The 27,982-nt window shown below is 33.3% G+C and overlaps 2 protein-coding genes across 2 annotated transcripts; one reads left to right on the top strand and one right to left on the bottom strand.

Annotated features, from left to right (window-relative positions):
* Positions 1-40: 40 nt before the first annotated feature.
* On the bottom strand, positions 41-18,176 carry LOC148628211 (uncharacterized). The gene is made up of 6 exons (XM_088584675.1): positions 17,882-18,176; positions 15,484-15,533; positions 6,666-8,240; positions 4,888-4,990; positions 4,071-4,140; positions 41-2,247 (listed from the first exon to the last, which is right to left on the bottom strand). Exons 2-6 carry the CDS (start codon positions 15,509-15,511, stop codon positions 2,038-2,040), a joined length of 1,986 nt encoding a protein of 661 aa, XP_088440801.1. The 5' UTR covers positions 15,512-15,533; positions 17,882-18,176; the 3' UTR covers positions 41-2,037.
* A 1,738-nt stretch (positions 18,177-19,914) lies between these two features.
* On the top strand, positions 19,915-27,688 carry LOC148628210 (uncharacterized). The gene is made up of 6 exons (XM_088584686.1): positions 19,915-20,458; positions 20,979-21,082; positions 23,072-23,309; positions 23,831-23,925; positions 24,195-24,327; positions 26,886-27,688. Exons 2-6 carry the CDS (start codon positions 20,999-21,001, stop codon positions 27,098-27,100), a joined length of 765 nt encoding a protein of 254 aa, XP_088440812.1. The 5' UTR covers positions 19,915-20,458; positions 20,979-20,998; the 3' UTR covers positions 27,101-27,688.
* Positions 27,689-27,982: the final 294 nt, after the last annotated feature.

The raw sequence follows: 27,982 nt of genomic DNA, 5'->3' as shown, positions 1-27,982 counted from the left end.
AAAGGGAGTGGCATAGTGTAGGTATAGTTCACCATGATAATAATAATGAAATGTTTTTTATTAATCATTACAAAAATCGATATCACATACCTGACTAAATACAAACATAGATTCATTCCGTAAAAAGTAGAAGATCCGACATATACGCAAATATACCAAAAAAAAACATGTATAACAAAATGTAAATTTCAAAACACAAACAACACTTGTTCACATGAAACATACAATTAAGAATGCATATAGAAACGTAAACTTTTGACAGGAACTCACTGATAATACGTGTCAAAGAAACGTTTTTGCAATAGACCTATAATATTCGTGCTAATAGACCCTTTTGTGGTAAGTTGGTGAGCATGCTCAATATACACTTCCGCGAGGTAGGGCATGATCAGAACAAAAGAATTATCTACGCGGAAGTATATATTGAGCATGCTCTACGCATGCTCATCGACTACCCTGCAATTAGCACGAAAGTGTCTATTTTGAGCAAGCTCAGAAGGTGCTTCTGCGAAATAAGTGGAACACTTTCCCGTAAAAATTGAATGGAATCTGTTTAAATTTTACGTGAATGTGTAGTAATGATGAAAATAGAAGTCTCCTTTTCTTATTTTATTTTCGTTTATAAATGGTCAAGAAGGAAAGATTAAATATTGCGATTAGAAACATCTCCTTGCAAGGGGGGAGAAGTAAGATAAATGAATATTTTTGATCTAAAGATAGAAGAACACAATATTTTGATAATTTAAAACCATTCTGATCCAAACACTTTGCTTTTATATATACAAGTATATATGAAAATAAATAATTTTCTTTGATGAATAATTATTTCAACCATTAACATGGAAGATCCAAAGATGACCCCTTAATATCGATATGGTCAATCGTCCCCTTAAATTTAAAATTTTCCCATTCATAACGCACATGTAGCACCAGCAATATCAATTAGGCCAAAGAAAAAATAATATGTCTGTTTCCTGCTACCCTATCTACCATAATTTGTTTCCCTACCTCAAACATTTCATGACAGTTTTTTACTCAAGCACTGTTAAAGTCCATATTGTTTTCAAATTGCAACTCAATATATTTTTTTTTATTTTGAAATAAAACAGTTTCCCTACCTTTCAACCATCTAATATTTCTTGCTGGTAGCAGGAAACAAGGCTATTTTATGTATTGCTTTTTGGCTTAAAGGGGTAGACCTAAGGTAATTTCTTTAGGACACAACTCTTTATATATCATTGGAACGTTTGAATTCAGCATTTGACATCAATTTCGTGTAAGCATCAAACTACTTGGATTGATTTTATTCTGTTTCAAATGAATTCTTGAAAGACAGTGGTGAAATTGAAAATGATACAAACATATCACTGATTTCAAGAGTTTTGTCCCTTACACTAAGTCTCCCTCCTTAAGTACTTACAAAAAAGTTATATTAAAATCGTTATATTGCACTGCATAACAAAAAAATGTAACACTAAAGATGCCTGGTAAAAATTATCTCTTACATTACTCAATATGATATGATGGTTAGAAATTAAAATAATCACAACCTTTTGTAAGTATAAGCCTTAACATGTCATAAACTCTTAGACTATACAAATACCTATAATTTCGACGCTAATTATTCTGACAGTCAATTAATATATGTCATTTCATAAATTAACATTTTCTTTACAATTACTAGTGACAATTAACATATTCTAGTATATACATGTAGTTAATATAAAGCCAAAAGATGGCGTGACATTAAAACCATAAAATTTAAAGAAATTATAGCTAACATACTACACATACATTTGTATTTATAATAGAACGTCAACGAACAGACTTCGTAGGAAGCCTTCAAAATATGGTATAAGTGTGTCTCAAGAGATCCACAATCCACAAATTCGACACCATGCGTTACAACTCCACAAAAACTTCATACAGCTGCGCATATTGCTTCAGTCAGCGACGCGCGTAGCTTGAATTCGTAAGAATAGTTTAGAAATAGTGATTTTTAAGAAAATTAGATCCTTAATAATCCAACATTATGTGTTACAATGTCACATCTTTGTGGTAATTTGCATTTTCTTCACTTAGTTCCTCCTTGAAGTCTTCGGATTTCCTTCCCCGATTAAACGACCCTAAAAGATTCATAGGTTCGTCTCCACCCTTGTCTTCTCCCAATGAGGCTGTACTAATACGCCCACTTATTCGTAAATTAGCAGACTGCTGTGGATCAAAGTACGGCTTTTGTCTCATTTGCTGAAGTAAAAAAGGAAAACACATATCAATCTATTGTTTTCTGTTGTTCGTCATTCTTCATACTGGAGACCATTTCGAAGGCACAACAGATATTCAGTGGCGGATCCAAAGGTGTGGTGCAGCGGGGTTGGCACCACCCCTTTTTATTGAAAAAATTGTCATTTTCATGTGTAAAATTGACAAAAATGTCCAAGCACCTCCTCCTCCCCCATTTCCTGAGAAACCCCGGCTGGCACCCCTCCTTTTAAAAAAATCTGGATCCGCTCATTGATAATGTTTCCAATCAATAAATGAAATTAACGGTGGGGTTAGCAGATATTTGCATTTAAATTTGGTTGCTTTCTAAAAAACAAGTCAATCGCTCATCTACTTAAATTTTGTCTATCAAGGGCAATAAATTTAACAAAGAGTTCTCCAAAAATTTGGCTCAAGAAGACTTTGGTTAGAACTTATAATAAGGATCATTTCAGCAACTGAGAGTTTCTTTCTATCTATTATAGTTTTCAAGATATTGGCTGAAAACTGTTAATAAAAATTGTCATTTTTTGTCCTTCAAGGGCAACAACTTTTACAAGGAGTCGTCTGACAACTTTGATCCCTGGTGATTTTTGTAGGCTTTATAACAATGATCATTTCAGCAGTTGAAAGAATTTGGCTAAACCTAACGGTTATGGAGATATAATAAGTGAAAAACTACTGTCTGACCACCTTAGTTCTATTTTAGTAACAACAGCCATGTTTTTGACGGATCAAAAATCCAAAAATCAGTTCTATGCAGGATACCCCAAGGAAAATTCCTACTAACTTTGGTTCCAATTGGTCACGCAGTTTCAGAGGAGAAGACTAATGAAAGATATAACATTAAAAATAGCAAAATAACGTAGAAAAAGGGCAATAATTCCAAAATGGCTTCACAGAATAAAAATGAAATTTTGACCACAGATAGACTTCATCATGCTGAACACTTTTATCCTTGGCAGAATTTGGCTAAACCTAACAGTTATGAAGATATATGCGAATAACTACTGTCTGACCCCTATCTTTTATTCTTAGTAACAGCAGCCATGGTTTTCGACGGATCAAAAATCCCCACATCAGTGTTATGCAGGATACCCTAAGAAACATTCACACCAAATTTGGTTTCAATTGGTAAATGAACATAGGACTGTTCATGCCAATTTGATAAAATAAGTTACAGTTTTCATAATTAAAATATTAATACACCCTAAAAGAACATTTCATGGGCAGACAACTTTGACAAAATATTTTTTTGTCAATTATTCTTATGAAAAAATCCCACTACCTCTAGTCATGCAGGGACCAAATGTTGATCGTTTCAAATAAAATGAACTTCTTTGAGTAAGAGTAATTATCTGTAGGTGGGTTTAAGATATGCATGTTTCAGATTTTTTTCCATTTTGCCCGATTCTTGAAAATACTTGTATTTTAAAATTAAATAGTGGGAGTATCACTCTCGGCATGATTTTTCAAAACAGAACTATACTATCAGGAAGCAATAAAAGTTTCGGTTATTCATCTGTTATGGACCGATTATTGTTATAACTGTGACGTCATCAACCTTAACTTAAGATTGTGATGAAAAAAAATACATCATAGAAAAATAACGTGCATACTGACATACTCTTTTATTGTAATGTTTTATAAAATGTACATTATAATTGCAAAAATGTATTTCAGTATCGCATGCCGTATTACCCTGGATCAATATACGCCCTCTAGTAAGAGGTCTTAGTTTTTGTCAAGATACACGATGTGATGCAGAGTTTTCCATGTATGATCGAAATGTATTAAAATATACATACTGCTTGGGGGTCTAACAAATCTTCGTCTATTGCTCCGCCTAGTCGAGCTTGTTTCTCTTGGTAGTACTTTCTGAAATACGCAAAACATAGTTTCAAACATATACAAAATGTATTTTTACGACAATATTATACCAGCATAACGTAAATGGAAGGAGTTTTGATAAGAGACAGTTAAATAGGTAAAAAAAAAAAACGTTATTTTAGCCTGCATTATGCAATTTTTATAGATGATCAAGATCATAAATAATGTTCCAAAACGGGTGTTTCAAAGCAAGCAGAGGACGTTTACCCTACCGGTACGCCTGATCCATGCTCCCAGTTTTTAGTGGAGTCCGAGGTACTCATTTGCTTTTGTTACTTTGTATGTGTTATGTGTTATTTTATTTATTTGTAGTGTGTCTGTTTTCCATGTCTGGTCTTTGTCCCTGGACTACATTCGTTTGATTTAGAATCTTGGTTCCCTGGATTACACTTCCAAAACAAAAATGTCATTGAGACAGCATACAATGAATCTGTTGAGGAATACCATTGTAAGTCAGAATGCAATTGGGTAAAGTCCTGGGAAGGACCCAGAAAATATGGGTTCCAATCCAGATATTAAAAGGAGGAGTTCCTGCTGGCTATCATTTGCTCCTGTTTAGTCTTATTTTGCATAAAATTAACAGAAGTTTCCAAACAAAGGGTCCAAATTCTAACCCCTCCCCCGTTGATTACACCACTTAAGGTCAATGGAAGTTAGAAACAGTACGCAGTTTACATAACAGTTGTAATAAATTGTATAAAGACTTGAATAATGTATGACGAAGCTATTACTTACCTCCTTCGGTATATATACACTATTATAAGCACTATCAATAATACCAATATAAGGGAGAGAACTATTACTGCTATTTTATAGGAGTTTTCAATGTCTTTATAATCTACAAATTAAAACATAAAAATATCTGCTCAATCGTCATTGAAACCAGTTTAAAACATTTTATTTGAGACTGTGACATATAACTGTCTAGCTACATTTACATATAGTTCAGTTTAAAAAAAATACACTTAAGGAGGTAGACCTAAAGTAAAGGACACGATTTTTTACAAATCATTGGAACGTTTGTATTCAGCCTTTTACTTCAATCTCTTGTAAGTATCAAAGTAACTTGGACTGATTTCATTCTGTTTCCATTGAAAACTTAATAGGCTCTGGTGAAATATAATATGATACAATATATGATTTCAAGAGTTATGTCCCTTACTCTAAGTCTACCTCCTTAAGCTACATATACAACAAAAACTGACTTAGTTTTTTTTTAACAAAGTCATCCTTGAATACCCTTCGGGGTCTCGCACGGACGACAACGAATAAAACAACAACATATTGTTTCTACTTTTGTAAGCGCATGTAAGCTTCAGAATCCATTCCACTTTTCAACAACATGTATCTACATACCTAGTACACTAATGACAGATGGTATAATTTAAAAGTACAAAATATTAAATTTAGTAATAGGGTATGTAAGCCATTTTTTATCGTCTGAATACAGCTGCTCAAACGTTAAACCCCAACAAACAAGGGTATGTAAGTCTCGTCACGTGACTCCGTGATTTCATGAGAATGGGTCCTCATCTCCCATTCAAATGCATTGAGATTAGTCATTAACATAGCACTGACTTCAATGTTAAAAGCAAAATATCTTTTTGTGAAAAAAATACTAATAAAAAATGACAAATATCTAGTTCTACTGGATAAAAATGTTAAGAAAAGCATAAAATAGTAGATTTTGCGTAGCGATACAGCGTTTTAATTTCCCGGAAGTGAACAATAAAATGCAGACCGGTCTTCGGATTTCAATAGTTCTACATCTAAAATTCCAGAAGGAAACATAAAGCAGTAGTAACTATGAATTATATCAGTTCAACGATTTTATTTCTTTCGGTAAATTTTAAGGTTAAATATATTGTACACGTCAAATACCTCTATGACAAATGATACAATGGAATGATACTCTCGCTATGTGTTTTATTCAATCATTTAATGGTTTCATTTTGTTTACCTTTGCACGTATTTATAAAAGCCTGTGATGATGAGACGTTTATGAAGTAAATAGTTGCAAAACAAAAAAGTCTAAATTGTTTAAGCATACAACCCTCTGTCTTGTGTCTCGTCGACCACAGCAGTTTCATAGGTTGAAACGTATTTTAAAAGAACTATAATTATACATCATGATTTTATTGTATAAGCTGAAGATTTGGTGTGGAAATATTTTGTATGTTCCACCCAACATAAAAACAATAAGTGTTAGAGTACATGTATTTTGTAAAACATTAAAATTATAATAATGAAGCGATGAAATTTTTAAGGTATAGTATATGACATCCAATCTGGTAATAACTACGACGGTATGGCTATCTTAATCTTAAATGATATTTAAATAAACTAAGTTCAATTTATATTGATAAAATACAGCCTAAAATTTTGACTTCGGTCTTCAAGTGTAATTAACAATTGAAGCATTTAATTCATTCAGATGTAAATAAAATTACGTATGCATAAATGTAAATGACAACCTAGCGCAAAATATTAATGTCCTTGGTTGTTAATCTTACCATTTAATTGTCTTTGTAGGTCGGCTATGTAGGAGTTTTCCGTCGGTGATATTGACGATGAAGGCATGTTATCCAATGCGGAAGTAACACCTGATCTAATGGGCGTGGTCAAGCTCGGTTGGTCAGCGGCCGAAGAAACGGTAGTCGATTGTCCAAGTTCATAGCTGCTTCGTGTCGGTGAGATGCCCGATGTAACGGTTTGCGTTGACCCACTTGTTGGTAAAACAGTGGTCTGAAATATTAACGTCCTTGTAGAAATCCCAGGTAAATCACTCGAGGAAGATGATAAACTAAAATTTGAACTTAATGTTACCTGATCCGTCGTAAATCCATTTAAACTTGATATAGAAATTAAACGTGAAGAATTTTGTAGATCTTCAGTAATTGTCTTCGTCGCTGAAACCGAGTACTGAACACTTTCACTTTTAATTGCCGAAGTCGACATTGGTCCTAACGATGGCAAAACATTTGAAGAAGTGGCAGTAGTGTTTTGTAATGTAGAATCTCCACCATAAGACGCTGATTGAGTCAATAACATATCAGAGGTGAAATAGTTTGAGACCTGTGACCATTCAGGTGTGTTTACACTATTATAATTGTTTAAAGAAGTTCCCATATCAGTCACTTGGGTATTTACTGATAATGAATAATCACTTCTATAATTAGTACCGAAGCTTTCGGCGACTTGAATAGTCGTATTCATGGTAGAGGCGAAAAAGATAGAATCAGCCGACGCCGAAAGAGTTCCTTGTTTTGAAATGGTATCACTTTTAGCACTTAATGTATGAGAGGAACTCCACTGAACACAGCTTATGCAAACTGTAGTGTGTGTACCTAGTAAAATGCTGGTAAGACTATCTGATGCAGAGATAAATTCCTGAGTGGTTGCTGGAATTAAGGATTCTGTTGATGTCGTCGATGAATCCACCAGAGTTCCCGACAATGGTACAGAACTCGAGGTAGCACCCAATGGTAAACTTGAAGTAGTTCTAGAGTCAGCCAAGGTCCCGGATCCTGCGACTGATGATGAACCAACATAAGTTGTATCTGTAGAGTCTTCCAAAATTCCGGACCCTGTGGTCAATGGTGAACTAACGCTCTTTGTATCTGTAGAGTCGTCCAAGATTCCAGACACTGTGGTCAATGATGAACTAACGCTAATTGTATCTGTAGAGTCTTGAAGTTCCAAGATTCCAGACCCTGTGGTCGATGATGAACTAACGCTAGTTGTATTTGTTGAGTCTTGAAGTTCCAAAATTTCGGACCCTGTGGCCGATGATGAACTAACGATATTTGTATCCACTAATAAAGAAGAGCTAGTAAGAACATTCTGATCCGACGTTTGAATACCAAATGATGTAATTACCGAAGTGAATACATCTGTAGTTGTTGTTGGAAAGGAGGAACTTAAAATAGATTGTACAAAAGTTACAACTTCTCCTGTATTATAAACAAAAGTCGGCGATATCTCTAGTACTTGCGATGTTTGGTCAACTACTGAGGAAGACATTCCTCCGTTGTCGAGTAAAGATGTGTTTTGAGCGGTGGTATTATCTTTTATAATCGCATATATGACTGCAATAATAAAACAGTATTATAAATACGTTTGTTATTCATACATGTATTTGACAAGGTAAAAAAGTTTGACATTTACGCATTCATATTTTACCTAGGTATACATGTATTTGAATGATCGAAGGTTTGTCACTAATTTACAATACTAAAAATAAACTATCATTTAATCTCACTGAGCCGGTATAACTGTTTCGGGGTTGGGTGTCAAGTGAAGGCAGACTCCGGGTTAGGGAAGGGTTCAAAAACTTTTAAAAGTAATTAAATACTTTCAATTACTTCGGAGAATTTGTTAAGTACATTACATTGCAATTACTTTTTAGATGTATTTGATTTTTCTCATATACTTTTGAACATGTAATTAATTACTTTTCAAATACTTCATGTTTTGAAAGACCACACCATATAATGACAAATAAACAAAAAAAATCCCTAAACAGTCTAGCAGATATCATTCACTAAATCAAATTGCAAATGATTTTTCCTTAGGACTTACCACCTTAAAAATAGGGGAAAAATCATTTCACTTTTAAAACACACTACTTTATTATTTTTTTTTAAATCACTTTCACACCTTTTCTAATATCAAATAATGTTGTTATTTGGGTGTCTAAATATGACCCTAGTGCACTCATTCTTTTGCGTCAATTGGATAAAAATCGTATATTTTCAGTATAGTCCTTTTTCGCTAGAAAAAGACGACCTTTTCCGCTTAATACATGTACAAATAAGTAAATTAAATATCAAAAAGGTAAAAATCTAAAGTAAAACGATTATTAAATAAAGAAAATGAGTTGGAAATAAATAAATTAACGAAAAGAAACATAAAAAATACATATATATTTCAAAACGTATCCGGAATAAAACCCAAATATAAATTACTTATTATAACTATTTACTTCTTTTATTTTCATTTTTAATCGTCTGAATATAGCTGAAATATTACTGCTCGGACGTTAAACCCCAACAAACAAAAATATTTTTATTTTAATTTTATTTTAAAATTAACGAAAAGAAAGGAGAAGTAACTAGAAAATGTATATGTAAATGGTTTAATTGTTCTTTTTGTTTATAATGGTTAAAGTATTGCTCGTCCGTCCGTCTGTCGCTAACATGTCCCGTAGCTGTTTTAAAAAAGAAAGCCATATTCACTCGTTTACGGATGTAACTGTAACGCAGTCATTTAGATTGACCTAAAATATAAGATGAACAACCAATTAGAAAGAGATTTAAAAAAAATGGTGAATAACATACAATAATCACACCACGCATCTAATGTAGTACTAAAACAATATCAAATATATAATTACTTGTATTCTGGCGCCAAAGGATACTAAATTCATTAACGCAATTTAACTACAAACATCGAAAAGTAAACTAGTACAAAAGGAGTACTGGCGCAAAAAGGCCTTTATTTTGTCGCAAAAGGAAAACGCCCGTCTAAGGTGGATTAATATTATTCAACAAAGACAGGAATAACGATGGTTCAAGTGTAACAAATGATCAAAGGTGTAATCAATTTATTTTGATGTCTGTAAATACACTCTTTTCAAAAACATGATGTAATTTGGAGGCTCATAGACTGCAGTCTCTTTCATACATACTCCGATTCCCACTTTTATTTCTGTAATAAACTTATTTTAACTTAAAGTAACCTTTGGAATCTTCGGTGTATCGTTTCAATTACCACTATCCATTATGATTGAAATTTAATCTATGATTTGTACGTTCTTTTTCTGTCTTGCATGGAGTGCAACGTAATAGATGATTCGAAACTAACTTAAGTTTGACCAGAACAAAATTGCAAGCCGACATAATCTGCATTGTGTGTCTGTATTCACCCGGTATTCAAAGTTCGGTTCCGGTCGTTTGGTATTTCAAAATGTAAAATACCATTTATATAAATATTCCAAATTTCTGAGTTCGAGCTTGAAAAGTAAATTCTATTCAAAAAGTACTCAAAATAAAAACATGAAAAATAGAAATACATTTAGGAATCCAAATACATCACAGAAAAGTTCTAGTACCATTGTAATTCAAAGGCTCTGCTTTATTTTGCCCCATGTTTAATACAAGGAACGAAATCTTGGTATAATCTGTGCTACGGCAAACTTCGGTAAATAATATATGATATATATTTCGTGGTCAGGCAAGTCTAACTACTGGGTTGGTAAATACCCTAGGGGACCGACCTACTGTCCATCAGCAGTGACATCGTCGATATACAGACCTATAATCCACTAGTCATGGGATCATTCCCTGATGTAGACCTGGAGATATGGAAGCGGATCAGGAAATGTATAGTTTTAAAGAAAGTAGAATTAAACAAATACGTTTATTTGTATAAAGGACCATATGAGAAACCATGCAGGATGTCAGCGTCTTTTTGAAAATGAATGTGAAAGTTTCATTAATTTTAAAATGTGAACTAATATCAAAAGTTGTTTGTATTCAGTCATTGATGACGTAAAAAAGCATAAGGCATTACTAGAAAAACATTCAAAGCACAATATCATTGTTATTCGAAATATTCAAAAGGGATATGGTCTCATGTTCCCTGTTATCATTCTACATGAATTTTTATCTAGGGCTCAGGAAATATGAATTTACATGTATATCCCCTGTGAAGATCGCGAATAACTTATATGATCTAGCATTGCCATAAAAAGTGCTAATATAGTGAAATGACTTGATTTTTTTATAACACCACAAACAACTGACCAAACAAGACTTTGACTTCTTTGTTTGTTTGTTTTTGTTTTTTGTATTTTGTTTTTTTTTGGGTTTTTTGTTTTTTGTTTTGGTTTTACCAGAAATAAAATATATTAGACCACTGAGAGATAAAATTCGTCGTGAGGAAGCCCGAGAAATTCTCCATTTCCTTATTTATTATCAAAACCATATCATTGGTTTATTCCTCGAATGCCAACATCCTTTGATCTACCGACTATTTACCTGCAAAATTTTGTTGGCATTCAAGGAATAGGTGTCAGTGGTTATAACAACAAAGGTGCATGCTTATCAAAACACTCATACTAATTAACAGATAGGTAACTAAGTATGACGTTTTTGTTCAGTTAAATAAAATATTTGTAATTGCTACACAATGTAGGAGATCAGTTTTTGCTGTTAGTGGTTTACGGACTATACTCTTATTACCATAATTTGATATCACATGAGGCATAAATAGCAGAAAATAAATATATTCATATAAATTAGTTAAAACACTAGAATGATAAAGAATGAAATGAATCATTAATATAAAGTTCAGAGTTTGAAAGAGTAATCAAGGGTACCAAGGTTATAGTGGTAATAAAAAGAATGTAATCCAGGGACAAAGACCGGACATGGAAAACTGACATACACAACAAAGAACATAAAGTAACGAAAATCATACATACAAATTAACAAAAGCAAATGAGCAACTGGGAATCCACTAAAAACTGGGAGCATGGACCAGGTGCACCGGTAGGATAATGTTTATTGATGTTAAATTTCTGAATTTCATTAATATTTTTGTATATAATTTATACATTTCTTAAAAAAAGTAAAACAAATATTAAAATTTTATTATATTTTTACAAATTTTTAATAATTCAAGTTTATTATATTCTTACATATTTTTAAATCTGCTGTTTTCCATATGAAAAAAGGTATAAAATGTTCCATTTATCAACTAATTAATCTCAACAGTTAAATACCTGTAAAAACATTTCAATTGTTAAAAAAACACCTGTTGTTATAATATAAACATCTATTGAAATATTTTTGTTGGCATTCAAGGAATAGGTAACATATAAAATATTGGCATTCGAGGAAGACATCATATCATTACATTTTTTGGTTTATTCCCATTTGTCCCACATTTGAAAAAACTATATTCCCAGTTGTCCAACATTCTTATAACAACAAATAATTAATTAGTGTTTTGACAAAGTTATAGTCTTTTTCTAGTACTCCACTATCACCATCTAGTCATATACATGTAGATACATATTTTTGATTGGAATTAAAAAATAATAATAATAATAAAAATAATAAGTGAAGTTAATTATTTTAACTAATTAAACCAGCAGTCATATAATAACTTTTAATAACTGACCACATTTATTGGCTAATCAATTTCTTTCTAAGTGGGCTTGCTTATGAGCAACATGCCACTTCAGCTTGTTGAAATCAATGTGAACACATCTCAAAAGAGGATTATATAGAAAGTAAAAATGTCAACTTGAATCCAAGTCAAAATGGCTAATGCACAGCTAAACATAGAATTCATAGAGAACAGTAGAGGTGGACAAAGTCTTGTTCACAACAATTACCGTTTCCAGGTAAAGAATCGTCGTGAAGAAAGGGTTTACTGGCGGTGTCCTGTCAGAACATGCCCAGCTACTATAAGAACCTTAAACAACATACCAGTAGGTTACAACACTCAACACAACCACAGAGCAGAGCCATATAAGTTAGAGGCAGCAAAGGTGTTAAACACAATAAAAAAAAAGATGTAGAGAAGAAGCAACAGCTGTACCAAAACTCTATGATGAAGAGGTAGCAAAATTGAGAACACCTAAATGGAATGAAGAAGTACAAAATATGGTTGAAAAACTACCAACATTCCAGTCTTCTAGAAGCATACTTTATAGACAACGTTCCCGTCTACTACCAAAGTTGCCAACATCAACCAACGACATAGATTTACAAGGTCAATGGACCCAAACATCAGCTGGTGAACAGTTCCTTCTTGCAGATGACAACACTGGACAACGCATATTGGTCTTCGCAACGCAACAGAATCTTCAACTACTAGCCAATAACGACACCATCTTTGGAGATGGTACATTCTTCACCTGCCCTTCTGTATTTACTCAACTCTACACAATTCATGGCAAAGTAAATGGTCAGATGTATCCTCTTGTTTATGGTCTACTCCCTGGCAAGAGTGAAGACGTTTACAGAAGGTTTTTTAGTATTGTACATACCAACTGCACAAACCAGCAACTTCAACTTCAGCCTTCAACTTTTGTTCTGGACTTCGAGACTGCGACAATCAATGCAGCAAAGACTGTCTTTCCTAACATTGCAATTCGAGGGTGTTTTTTTCATTTCACGCAGTGTATTTGGAGGAAGACACAGCAATCAGGACTACAAACACAGTACAAAGAAAATGAAGTCATCAAGACACTGGTACGCAGAGCAGCAGTGCTACCCTTAGTTCCTCTGCAGAGTGTAGAAGATGTGTGGTTTAATGCTTTGACTGACTTGGAAAATGCCGATATTAACATCAACACAAAACCATTTACAGACTATGTAACAACGCAGTGGGAAGAGTCTGATTAGCAAATCTGGAACCACTTTGACAATGATGAATCCAGAACAACCAACCACTTAGAGGGATGGCATTCCAAGATTAAGAAACAAATACAGCAGGCACATCCGAACATCTACACATCCATTACTCATCTCAAGCAGATCCAGTCAGCCAATGAAGTAAATATCATCCAAATTAGAGCAGGGGGACTACCAACAAGAAAGCGCAGCAAATACAGAAATATTGACAACAGACTGCAACTACTCAAACAAAGACTACGCAACGAGGAAATCACAGTTATCAATTATGCTGATGCAGCATCTCAGCTTATTCACCTTGGGTAGAAGTGCATGAACATTTTATTGTTTGTTTTATACTGTAATAGTGCATTATTATCATTCTCTGTTAATTTTTGTGAATCTTGTTATTTTCATAAATATTGAAATATATCATAAAGCAATTAATAAATATTAGAAAAAATTATTGTTGTTTCAATTATCACCCAAGGAGAAAAATATTAATATGGAAAAAGCATCATCAAAAAGCACAGTTCAAAATGCATTCAAACTATCCACATGGAATATCTCCCTCTGTTACCAGGCATCAGTACAAAGGATTGGAAAAGATCTATTTTATTTTATAATAAGTTACATATTTTATAGCAATAAATATACTTCAGGAACAATTTATCTATAGATACTACATAATACAATTAGATAATATTCAGAAAAAGACTATACATAATTACCTATTGTAATAAGGGTGTGAAAACAACTAATTAACATGTACACAATTCCCACTTGTCCCACACATTTTTACCTGTAATTATAAAATGTGGGGCAACTGGGATGACACCCATTTTTTTCTCGTATACAGTATTCTTCTCCATACAAATAACAAATTATAAAAAAGTGTATTTTGTGCCTTTGAATAAATTATTCTTTGAATTGCACTATTCAAGATGCACTTAATATCAATTGTACATTTACAATGTAATATTGTTTATAACAAATCCAAGCGTGTATCACAAGTACAATTTGCACCACACAGTGTACATTTATTTCTTTAGTTTAATCTTAAGATAGATATCAAACTTCCTTGTTTGCATGTATATAAGATGTCTTTATGAAAGATTTTTTTATGAAAGAATTGCCCTTGAAAAACTCAAGAAAGAAACCTGTTGAAAACCATAATAGAAATTGATATACGATACAGTAGATGTGGATGTTTGTGATAAGGTCCTTAAAAGTCTCAGTTTGGTTGAACTTGCAAGATACTTCCTTTTTAGAGTTATAATTGTAAAAGAATCTTTTGTTTAATGAAATGATCCTTATGATAAGCCCTACAAAAGATTTAACATAGTGAGTCGGTAGAAAAGGACGCACAATATGGAGTTACTGCCCTCGAAAGATCAGAAATATTTTGGCTAATATTTTAAGAACCGTAGCAGATAGAGAAGAGGTCATTAATTTGCTTGAATATTTTTTCCTACGCAGTCGGTATAGTTTCGCTTTTTACCCTTTGACCTTGAGGACGCTCTTCTATGGAAACGCACGTCACCTGATCGCAATTCTGTTTACCGATTGGCCAAGTACTGATAACTTAGTGGCGTTCGAAAAAAATATATTGAAACTTGGTAATTGTATGCCGTGTGTTCTTTTCTTGAAAGAAATGTAGAAACTAAGAAACAAAAATATGAAATTTTACTGCGTCGGCTATCTTTAAAGATAGTACTTGTTTATTCCTAACATCAAATATATATTCATAAATTTGAGTTCCATGTGGACAATTAAGCTCCGATTATTATCCCACCTAGTTTCTAAAAGATTGTTTTTTTTCCATGCTCGATACCTTAAGGTATGTTTTGATTGTTTTCGGTTTCCATGGAATGATAGTATAGTTGTGGAAATTAATAGCTTCCGTCATTATAATAATACTTACTGAAGAATTTGAATATATTAATCATCATGTCGACACCAGCATAAGAAAGACTGCAAATAAAGAAATAAAAAACAGTTCTGACGCTACGTTGAATAGTAATTTCGATCGAGTTCAATATAGCCTGTATATATATTACCCATAGACCTTTCAAAGATTTTTTTTTTTGAAGTAACTAAAGAACAAGGACAGATCCAGTGATTTCAATTTGAAAAGGGGGTTCCACAGAAATTGCAGAAAAAAATGTGCTCATTTTTTGAAAAGTACACGATTTTTTTTTCTAAATCCTATGTCTCATCCAAAAAATAAAAAGAACCGGTGAAAGATTTAGAACTATTCTGGAACAAATAGGTTAGAACTGATCTCATCTACTGGCGGAATCAGTTCTAATCATCGAAAGACTTGTTCTAAATTTCCTGGAGAACCATTTTTAGATTTAGAGCAGATGAACAGAAATTATAAAAGAGGGGTTCCGATCCAGAAAGTGAAAAGGGGTACCAGACCATCATTTTCTCAATTTTGCCAAACATTTCACAAAATTAACCAATTTTAAATAGTCTAACTGTTCTAACAAAAGTGGGGTCACATCTCCGAACCCACGCACCCATTCATTCATTCATTCATTCACTGCTATAGTACCAGATTAGATTTTATGAGAAGTACAATGTAATACACGTGGAAGCGTATTAGCTTTACCTGAACAATACCCTTCAAGTAAGTAAATATATGTTTGATGTATAATTTTATTTACTTCCTCGTAATTGATTTACGCTTTGTGATTTTTTTCAAGGGTTTAATGTAATTTGTTGAAAGTTAGAAATTGTCAAGTGTAGTTGTATTGGTATAAAGTTTCGTCGTTGGATAAATCTTATAAATGCTAAACTATATATATAAAAAAACAAACAAATACGATAGCAGGGATTCTTTTATAATTGAGTATTGCATGATTTTTCTTTTACTGAGAATGCATGCTTTCACAGTCTAGAAAGTATATTTTATTAAAGCGTAAGGTAGTTGATTTATCAAGTATCTGTTGTAAGGAGAAAAATATACAAACCTCCTTCAACTCTACAATAAAAAAAATTAAACTTTGACTTTTGATTACAAGGTTGAATCATTTCTGCATTTTTCTATGTACATGTATCCCTACATGTAAATATGTTGATTTCTTTTGTTTTGTTATTTTGTTATGTAAATCTTCGTCTTGATGGAGATAATAAGGATTCATTCCTTCCTTCCTTCCTTCCTTCCTTCCTTCCTTCATTCATTCATTCATTCATTCATTCATTCATTCACAAAATGCACTGCCTAGGACTACATAAGAACATTTTAAGTCTTTTTAAGACATGTTTTTGCTGAATACAGGTGGGAGGAAGATTTGACTTACTTTATTACCTCGGTGAAAGCCCGTTTGGACTGCTATATAGATTTTATTTTTTTTTCATTTCGTCATGTGATGCATTAAACTTTAAGAGGGCATGCATCTGATGTTGATGGCAGAACTAAAGACGTTTGTGGCTAGATTTTTTTCTCACAATTTGGTCGAAGTCTTCAACTTGTTAAAATAGGTTTGCTGTCTATAATGCGTACTGCCACCAGGTGAAGAGCTAACCAACAACCGCACCAGCATTCCAAAAATGTTGACAGTTCACAGTACTTATCACAGTGCAATATACATGTAAGTAATGCAAAAGATACATGCATGGTGTATTGAATTTTTGATTTGATTATTATCATTGTTTTCAGAATCATTTTTATTATAATCATTTTTGTTCACAGACAAATTGTAAATGCTGCGCATGCGGATACACTGAGATTGTTGAAGAAGTATCAAGTTTTTGTTCACGATCCCCATCATTTGAGAAAACATGTATTCATTTCGACAATTTTCGATCTTACCAGGTTAGCTGTCCCCTTCCCCTTTCTGTGACATTAGCATATTAATCTGCTTACGACTTTCATGATAAAAGAGGGGATAATTTTTCTTATGGACATTAAACGAAAAAAAAAAAACAGGCACGGGTTCAACGATTTTTTGGGAATGGAGTTTCAAAAAAAAAAGTCCGAGATACATGTATTATTGGTCAATTTTTACTCTAAAATGCACGAATTAACAAATTTTTAATTTTCAAACAAATGGGGCTTCTAACCTTCAGGACTCTCTCCCCGGCTGAAGGATAGTAGAAATACTTCATTAGTGAAGTATTAATAATCGAAAGATAATCATACTTGTTGTTGAAAAAATGTACATCATACAGTCAATTCAAAGGATTACATATGTATTTTGTTTAGATCACACTCTTGTAAATTCGATTCTTTACACAGTCGCTGAACCGTTGTCTACTTTTATTTAACATAAATCTACATGTATTTTGAATAAACTTCTAATCACTAGACTCACCTTAATTATTGATAAATCATCACATCGCGACTTGCATTCCAGAACAGAGACTGCACAGTGACTTCCTTGGTATGTAGGATGCCTATTTCCGGCTTTAGATAACGATGTTTTCCTTTTTTAAGTTAAGTATAACACAATGTCTGAATGAATTTAAATGAATTCCCCTTGTTGACGCTTCCTCGATATACTTAAATACTTTTTTCGACCTTTAGTCATCTTATATTTCCCTGTTAGGTTTTTTTAATTAAAGTTCAAATTGGAGTAAGTATAATGCAAAAATACACAATTTAATGTCGTAAAGGGATCCCGGAGGGGGTCAAGGGGAAAATGGCACTTTGAAACATATTTACACGGTATAGGCAAGAACGGTATTAGTAATTTTGTTGTAATTGTGGTTTGTGTGTTGATATTACTTCCTTAGAACGCAGGTATATATAAAACCTTTAATGTTGGTATAATAGCCGGTTACGGTAGAATGGAATGCGTGATTATACCAAATAGTGAACTTGTTTTTATGTTTTATTTGAAATTAAAGCTCATATTTTGTTGAATGTAGCCACGTTTGGCATGCTTCGTCACTCTGAAGATGTATGTTCTGTAACTAGCTTATATACATCGCAGTACCCCCTAGTCCTTTTACAAAAGTAGTTATAAAAACTCCACGTTTTAAGAGGTTTTCCCCAAGTTATTATTTTTCCTTATACTTATTATTCTTCTTAGAGTTTTTATGAAATTCAAATGCATAATTCGATTTGCATTTACCAATACTGCACGAGATGCACTCTACATACAAGCCGAGAGTCAAAGCCGGGACTCCTGTCACGTACTGTATGCCAATGTTCTATCGAGCTGAAGCACGTTTACTCTAATCATTTAAATCTTTTTTGCGAGAGAGAGTCAAGTCACCGATAAATATATAAAGTAAATATTATATATATGCATCCTTGTATTAACATTCTATGTTCCTCGGCATGCGTGCTACGTATCTACATAGTTATGTACTAGCAATTAAACTGGTAGAGTTAGACTTCTAGTATGTATTATATACTTGGCTGGCTGTATTGGTATAATGTTGCAGATCCTTACTGCCTTACCCGATACCAGCATCAGAGGTTGTCAAAATTCAGTGACATCATGTGCTAATATTCGTGCTCTAGATCCCTCGTTAACGAAAGCCAATTTTTATATAGACTACTTGGTCGAGTGGTCTAGAGTATTGGACTTATTGCAGGTGGTGCCATTGATGTCAGAGAAGAGAAGAGGTTCGAACCCGCTGAGGCAGCGACCAAATTTGCACTGCAAAGTTACAGCCTTACATGATTCTACAGTTGCGGTGTAGTTTAGACTTGATCATATATTATATATGTATAATAACACCTCGATGAACTATTACGTACTACCATATATCGTGTACTTAGTTACAACCCTAGATTAATCCTTCGAGACGGAATGACCCAGCCAGCGAAATAACACCTACATGAACTGTCCCGTACTACGAGGAGGACTGACCCGGCCAGCGAAATAACACCTACATGAACTGTCCCGTACTACGAGGAGGACTGACTCGGCCAGCGAAAGCTATATCCTGTAGATGTTATGTAGGATAGAGGATCAAATATTTGATCCGCTATCCTACAGTTCTATAACATCGTTGGAAATTTTTCAGACCTTTCTATACGTTTAGATATCTTCCTTGTATCGATTTGATCCGATGGAACAATGTAGCGAATAGAGTCGTCACATTCTGAGACGTGTTTATATATGTATGTATGTATGTATCTATCTATCTATCTATCTATATATATATATATATATGTAGGTCGGTCTGAAAAAATTCCCAACGATGTTAGAACTGTCAAATTTGCGATGCAAATTTTTGGTCGTTCCCTCCGCGGAACTAGAACTCGTACCGCTGTGACATCTATGGCAACACCGCCTGCACAAAGTCCAGCACCCTAGACCACTCGGTCAGCTAGGCTATATAAAATATAGCTTTCGCTGGCCGGGTCATTTCTAGGGCTGTAAATTAGTACACGATGTATGGTAGTACGAGACAGCTCATTTAGATGTTATTATGTAGGATAGAGGATCAAATTAATGATGCATGTCACAACAAATCAATATTATACAACGTCTCAGTGTAGCGAATAGAGTCGCTGAGACGTTATTATATATACATACATGTATATTGTACACTTCTTTAAAAAAACAAACATCTAAATGTTTACAAGTTATGGTGACAGCTAGTCCACTGTACCTATTTCTAACAAAAGTATGCATGTACAATGTAAGTACATGTATTTTAAACAAAGTAAAACGACTGAATATGATTCAACTGAGACTGGTTACCGACCGCAATATTCAGTATGTTACACGTATACAAATATAACGTGAGAGTGTATTGCTAGTAGCTAATACCTGGAACGTAGTCCCGGGAACAAGGATAGATTCAACTCAAGTCACAACGTAACGTTAGACCGTCACGTCATAGTCTTGATCAAATCGTCAGTTACACTCCATGGTAACGTCGCCCAAGTTTCCACCGTCAGGGCTTTGTGTATCACGTTGGAACATTTGGTAAGTAAATAGCCTGTAGTGTCAACGAAAACAGGGAAAAGAGAGTTAAAACGGTATTACAGAGATACACATATACTTCGATATACCAATACATGTAACAAACGAATGAATAACCAAATTAATCGAAGGGAATCCAGAGTGTATAACAGGGGACGTTTTTCAATATAATAGCGATAGTTTTTTCTTTGGTAGCGGGAATTGTAAAATCAGTCATAAATTTGTTTAAAATATGTTCTAATTAGGCATGGTATATATTTTCTTCAGAAAATGCGCTTTTTTCATTAATTCAATATTGCACCTAAAAAGAAAGAAATTGACAATAACAAGTGTGTACTGAATTAAAATATGATAGTTATATTTGTGTAATATACTCTAAATACAAATTAGAGTAAAATCTAAATTTGGTTTAATATTCCCGTCTTTAAATGCTCAAAATATTTGAAATAGGCATTAAACTAAAATCTATCAATCAAAATTCGGGTTTTTATAGCCGTTTATTTCCTGTCTATTCATATTGTAGTGTGAAATGCAAAAGATGTAATGGTGGAATCGGACCACCGATTAGTCGCCACTAGAGAGAACCTTATATGGTGTGCAACCGTTAATGCTTACATGTCGGGCATCGTAAGTTTGTAAAGTGAACCACTCTTGTATTTCTCACTGAAAACAGTATAACAAATTAGTAAATCTAAACATAGTTGGCCACAGTTGTTCCTTTTAGGACGCGAAAGATACGTATACGTTAAGTCCAGTGGAGTATCCAGAGATTTTCAAATGGTGGGGTTGAGAAAAAGAGAGTTATAGGTTATTAAGTACAAGTCCGCATAAAATTCAGACACTACCAATAGTAAAGTGATTAATAGTCAAGGAAAACGCACCAAACAAACGATGCTTTTTAAGTCTATATGCTATACTTTCACACAAAAAACCTTTTCTGCATTCAGATTTGTACTTTTTAGAAAATCATACATTTATCTCCTACTAAAAGCAACCAAATGAAGCAAAATCAGGAAAGATATCTCTTGCAAAGTTGCAAATGTCATGTACAATCTATATAATTTTTATCTCAAAAGTGCAACAACCAAATGAAAAACTAAGATTTGTTATTTGGTCTTAAGATGTCTCTGAACAAGAAATAAAACTAAATTTGTTGGGTTTTTGACATGCATGAATCACCTTCCGTCTGATTTTTAGAAAGACTGCTACTTAATTATTTACTTATTTTTGCCGAAATTCTGGGCGAAATTAACAATTTCTTTAGTTAGGAGTACTTGAAACTTGAATGCAAATTTAAAACATTGTGTGTTCTTTATGATTATACATGTACCACCGTAGTTTACACGACACATGTACATTTCGAAGACAAAATGCATATATGTAACCGAACTATACTAACAAAAGCCACACACACATGCATAACTGTCTTTTAATTTCTATATTCAATTAAATAATTCGGCTATAAAGATTTCATCTCTTAACATCTTAATTTCGCAAACACCAGACAGTGAGCTTTTAAATTTTTTGTTGGGCGTATAATCAGACTTGTGTCGAATTGTAATATTGAAAATTTCATGTAAGACATTTCAGTTTCGCAAGAAAAGGTGCTTTAAATTTACACCGTCCATGTTGAAATGAATTGTGAAATTGGTTTTGTTTAACTTCTTTTATATCACATATTATGTATTTTTACCTGAGTGCCTGGGTATGTTGATTTCCCTCGCTAAAGGCGAAATTTGGTGTGCGGAAAAGATCGAGGTTTTTTTCTACTTAATGAAATTTTCTTTTGCCAAGCAACTTTTTTAACTTTTCCTTTAAGTTGAAGTCATGATCAAGTCGTAGACATGAATAAGGAAATTTGCTTAAATAATTTCCTACACTTAAAAGCATTTCAACCTGATTTACATAATAGATTATTATATAGATAGCAGTATTTTATCGAATGTTCCCAGTGTAATAAATTTCGATAATTCATACTGTAAAATAAATTCGGTAATTTCACTCTCGGACTTTCTCCTGCAAAACGTCAGAACATAGATATCAATCTGCCAACCACAGAATTTAAAATTCATTTTGAAAATATGAAAAATTATGAAGAAAATCTATATAATAAATAGGATAATCAATTGGTTATCGTGAATAACCAAAATATGATCACTCTTGCCAAGAACGCTTGAGGATTTAACTCTTAAATCAAGGCGGTCTTCGGCACTCGTGATAATATTTTGGTTATCCATTCTTTCTAATTAATTATTCGATAATTATTTACCGAAATGTCTAGTAAAACACTTCATACCGAGGCTTTCAATTTGTTGTTTTGCACTTATATTAGTAGAATTTCCCGGTGCTTGATTTGGCTTCCATTTCGACGTTTTTTAGTACATCGTGTTCACACTGTATCTTTTTGGATTTATATCTACCTATGCATTTGTTTCCAATGCTGATGGTGGTAGCTAGGTTACCCCTTAAGACACGCCTACTTGCGGTATTTATATGAGTGATGTTGTTGTGTTTTAATTTACAAATTTTCCCGTATTTGCATGGTATTATTGTATTTTGATTTACACTTTTTCCCGTTTTTGCATGGTATTTATGAATTACTGTACTTTGTTTTAGGATAATTCATATGACGAATTCGAAAGTGGTGAGCGGATACATTATGCCTTAAAATGTACCGATGTGTCTAACTCTGTAGAAAGGCTTTTTAGGGAAACTGGTTTTGAATCTGACGAATCTGATGAAGAAGATGATTCGGATGATGAGAATGAAGTGGTGATCAATAATATAATCATCGGCGAAACAAAGAAACGGGGTCTACATGTCACATTTTCCAACGTTGAAACGTGTGAACCAGGTATAATACACGAAACATGCACAGTATAAAGTTTACTTTCATCGCAGTTATAAACATAGTCATTTTTTATTTGTTTTATACTTTTTTTATTTCCCTCTCCTCTTTAAGTAATGACAGTTCTACTGATAAAAATAAGCGAAGTGAAAATTCAGCTACATTTATGATAAATCTAATTTTGGTGCACAGGCTTGTACCCGTTTTTTTTTTTGGGGGGGGGGATGGATTCGGTGGGGTTGTATGGACATATTTTTCTGACTCTTTAAATAGGTTTTGCAAAAACTATTTTTAAATTGTTGTTTACGGTTTTTCAAAAAAACACTTTTGCTTCCAATGAGAGGGTCGGCGTAACCGCCGAATCCTTTTTCTTACCTTGTTACATGTGCCAGTGCATAATTTAAAATGATATCAGAGCCGTGTTCAATCTATCTCTCTGTTTTGAATAAATAAACTTTTTTATTCTATTTAATTTTCCTTAGAAGTGTGTTCAGCTAATCAACTATAGGTTTACATTTGTTATGTAGCAAGAAAACCAGATTTGAGGGGTCGATCTACAAGCCATCATGCTGCTCTGACACGAACCAATTCACTTCGAAACATTTTTAACAGAGTATTCCGTGTAAGTAAAAAAAAAGTAATAGGAGTCTTGAGTTACTCCCCTTTGGTCAGTATACGCTTGTCCCTTAAACATTTGAAAATACTGAAATTTTTTGTGATGATAAAAAATGTCACTTGCATTATCTAACTGACAAAAATGTCAATGATTTTTATTAACTGAGATGTTTGCACGAACGCAAGTAAGATAAACAGTAACAAAAAGTTGTGCAATGTAAAAATTTCCAAGATGATGGCCATATCTGTATTGATAAATCTGTGTATTTTTTGTAGCGAAGTAAATCCACTACTGATGGGCCTTCGTTGATCAATTCAGAGGAGCCAGGTCCGTCTATCGAGGAAGAAAAATCGAAAAGAAAATCAAAAAGAAAACGTTTCTTTAAACGAACGCACCGTAAATCACCAGGTGACGTTTTTATTGCTTTTATTTATGTATGATTTTCAATGGTCCGGAGATACGTGTATATTCTGCTCTACCAACCACGGTAAACGGGTCGAGGGGTATCGTATTCATTACCTTCAATCTTTCTAGCAGAAACCTCATAAAACATTAAGTCTGCATTACTTATCTTAAGCATGGTACATTTGTAGCTACAGTAGATTACCTCCTTTGACAAACTTCGGTATAACTTATTGGGACTAAATTTGGCTTCATTTTTGGGGTTATGATCACTTTTTGAATATAGTTCAGAACTTCATAGGTATCTGGTTCAAATTCTGCTGATAAGAGGTTATTTCTTGAATGTACAGCATACCCAAAATGTGCAATATTTTTATATGAATAGTATGTTTTACAGCATTCTCCCGAGTGATTTGAAACACCTATCCCTTTCGTCATCCTATTCTATTCTATTCTAATATATGTTTTTGGATTATACGGGTATTTGGACAGTGCACTTCCGGTCTAGACTTTATGTACCTTTGGAAATTCAGGAGCTGGACCTAACCAGTATCTTAAATCCCTATGCGTATATTTTTTTTTTACAAAATCTGAAATGATTAAAAGTTATTCAAAATGAAATATGATCGCCCATACTCAGAGTTAGAAATAGTAGCCTGCCCGCAAGCCCGAGACTGGCTATTTTTTGGCAGGACTGGTCAATTTTAGCAAAAAATTATATAGCCATATAGTAAATTTATTGAAAAATTGTATTCAGGATTGGTTAGAATTTAAGTGAGTTTCCGACCCTGACATACTGAAAGAATTGAAATATAAAAATATGCGTTTAACTGTAACTCTTAAAAGAACAATGCCGATAGAATACAAAAATACTAATGATATTAATATTTGTATATATATTATATATTTAGATTAATAACTTTTTAGTATATGCATTATAAGTGTTTGTTTAAACTCTGTATCGTCTACCCTATATCACACCTCTAGACCTATATCACATACCCTATATCACACCCCTAGACCTATATCGCATACCCTATATCACACCCCTAGACCTACCTATACCGCATACTCTATATCACACCCTAGACCTACCTATATCGCATACCCTATATCACACCCCTAGACCTACCTATATCGCATACCCTATATCACACCCCTAGACCTACCTATATCGCATACCCTATATCACACCTCTAGACCTACCTATATCGCATACCCTATATCACATCCCTAGACCTATATTGCATACCCTATATCACAATTCTAGACCTACATCGCACCCCTTCACAGAACATACTTGGAGTATGGTTTAAATTTATAATATTATAGACGGGTAAAAGCCGTATTTGACGGCTAAATCCCGTATTGGACGACTGGATCCCGTCTTGGCGCACTTTTGTATTTTGTATTGTACTGGCAGTTTTGGTCATATTTAGGCTAATATTCGAACTTTAGTCAATAATACTATATAATGAACATGACATGTCAAAATCGGTTGCCCTTGAGGTGACATAGGAGTTTCGGGTCAATACAACATGTGAAACAGATTTTGACATGTAATATTCATGACGGCGCGAGAAAATGGTTAAAATGTGCTCCTAAGTATTGTCTAATATCCCATGTGGTGTTATAATATACACGTATGCTGACGCATAAAAGAAACGGCAAGACAACATAAAATATTTAAACTGACGCAGTTAAAAGGTTTTAATTTATTCAGAATTTACATAACGTATATACTGTTTCATTGCTTAGCTGAGCACTTCACAGTGCAAGTGCGACAAATTCGTGCTTTACCTCCCGTCTCCGGCAGATATGCAGTATGAATTTAGCACATATCTTGTAGAACGTTCATATTTGTCATGGTAATGATGGTACAATTTGTTTAATAATCATTTTTTGGCCCTTTCACACACCGTCATGATAGCACTCATGCTCCCAAGTTCAAAGATTCCTCAGGCTCAGGCTTCATTGGGATTAAGGTTGGTCCGTGTCATTTTTTCTTATCAAAATGCACATATTAAGTGTCAATCTCTGTAAGAATCAAGCAGCGGGTGAAACATGGTATGGAAAACCCACAATTTTGAAAGTCGAATTTGACTATTTGTACAATCAAGGAACAATGACAAGAGTTTTCATATCATTTTGTTAAATTGAGTAATATGATTTCATTGAAATGCACTGCAAATGAATATTTCAAGGGCAGGTAACTCTGTCAAAAACCTCATTTTTTTCTAAATTCTCTTGAACAGTTCAATCTGAGCAAATCCAGTGATGAAGAGATCAAATAATGGTCTTTTCAAATTGAGAAAGTACCCTTGAGTGAAAATGTTTCGTCAGATTGGTGGGTTTTTGACATGCATGTTACCGATTTTTCCTATTGTGCCTGCATGGTTTTTAAAAAAACTTACACTTAAACACGATTCAAAATACCCACGGGAATACTCCTTTTCAAGATCGTTCCACAAAATTATTTCTTTTGAGTAAATCATCATTAGTCGGTAGAGAAAAACTCGAGCCATGTGAGACTTAATTTGATTTTTTTTTATCAATTATTATAGAAACAAAAATCTCCTCCATAGAAGTACAAGAAGGACAAGATGTTCCACCACAAGAACAGAACAAATTTATCTCCAGATTTTTTGCCAAATTTAAATCAAAAAGTGGCGTTGAAAGTGATAAAGACCAGGCACTTGAAGATAGGCCATCGAGTTTTAGCCTAGAGGGAATTCGCAACTCTTTTTTGAACCTATTTAAAAACAGGATTACTGTTTAAACCTTCATTTGAATTATTTACTCTTTTCTTTCTTTGTATTTTCTTAGAATCTAGAACGTTTGTTTGATATGAGATTTGGTGTTTAGGTTTTGTTTTTGTTTTCGTAACGTATCATGTATTTAGAAAAAGTGTTGTTGTAGAAATAAGATAAGCGTTTAGGTATGCTGTTTTTTTTTCTTTCCCCTTACGTTCATAATGGTTGCACCTAATAGTGTAAAAGAAATTTAAAATGATTTTTACTATATAAACATGCATGAGTTTATATTTCAAATTATTGAATATGGTATGAACAGCCATTATGGTGTCTGTCCTTTTTTCTTTTTTTGAGTAAAGTTGTAAAGTACTATATACACGTACATGTATAAATAAAGATTTTAAGCCGTCTATCAATAATAAACATTGTTGTATGTTTCTGTCCCTCTGTCTTCCGAGTACGATTAGGTACTTTCTTGTTCTTTTCAACCAACTTTGTAATGATTTTTTTTTATTTCTATTTTGTGTTTGTATGTTTGCGTTCAATTTAAGGAATATCAATTTGAACAAATATTGTTATATTTCCTTTTGTATTCAATAAAGTTAAGATCTTGATCTCTTTCTTTGTGAAATTGATTTCCGTTTATGAGTAGAAAATAATATTTAATTGAGTACGCTATGACAAATAAGCCATATTTACTCTGAGAATAGTTAGTTTGTTTTTGTATTTCATATATTAGCTTAAAATTCGAAAAAACAAATAATAAGAGGCATATAAGATAAAGCTTAAATTATTCTTTACGTCAGTCTTTTCATGAAAAGTTACTTATATTTAGTTTTAATGTACGTACTTTTCGCGATCTTAGATCATAATTTCAGTGTCAGTCTATATGAGAATCAGACAATTCA

This window comes from Perna viridis, chromosome 1 (assembly GCF_037379345.1).
Source record: "Perna viridis isolate PV_CMFRI_1.1 ecotype Kerala chromosome 1, ASM3737934v1, whole genome shotgun sequence".
NCBI classification, from domain to species: domain Eukaryota; kingdom Metazoa; phylum Mollusca; class Bivalvia; order Mytilida; family Mytilidae; genus Perna; species Perna viridis.
Note: the sequence above shows the minus strand (reverse complement) of the source record. Positions and strands in the feature narration are given on the sequence as shown.

Bases quoted from the DNA above. Each gene is read 5' to 3' on its own strand.
- LOC148628211 (XM_088584675.1), bottom strand. From the start codon at position 15,511: ATGATGATTAATATATTCAAATTCTTCA. The intron at 4,991-6,665 runs GTAAGATTAACA...TTTAATTTGTAG, and splicing joins CCTACAAAGACAATTAAATG to ATTATAAAGACATTGAAAAC. The intron at 4,141-4,887 runs GTAAGTAATAGC...TGCGTATTTCAG, and splicing joins GTGTATATATACCGAAGGAG to AAAGTACTACCAAGAGAAAC.
- LOC148628210 (XM_088584686.1), top strand. From the start codon at position 20,999: ATGGTGGAATCGGACCACCGATTAGTCGCCACTAGAGAGAACCTTATA. The intron at 21,083-23,071 runs GTAAGTTTGTAA...ACTTTGTTTTAG, and splicing joins ATGCTTACATGTCGGGCATC to GATAATTCATATGACGAATT. The intron at 23,926-24,194 runs GTAAGTAAAAAA...TATTTTTTGTAG, and splicing joins TTTTTAACAGAGTATTCCGT to CGAAGTAAATCCACTACTGA.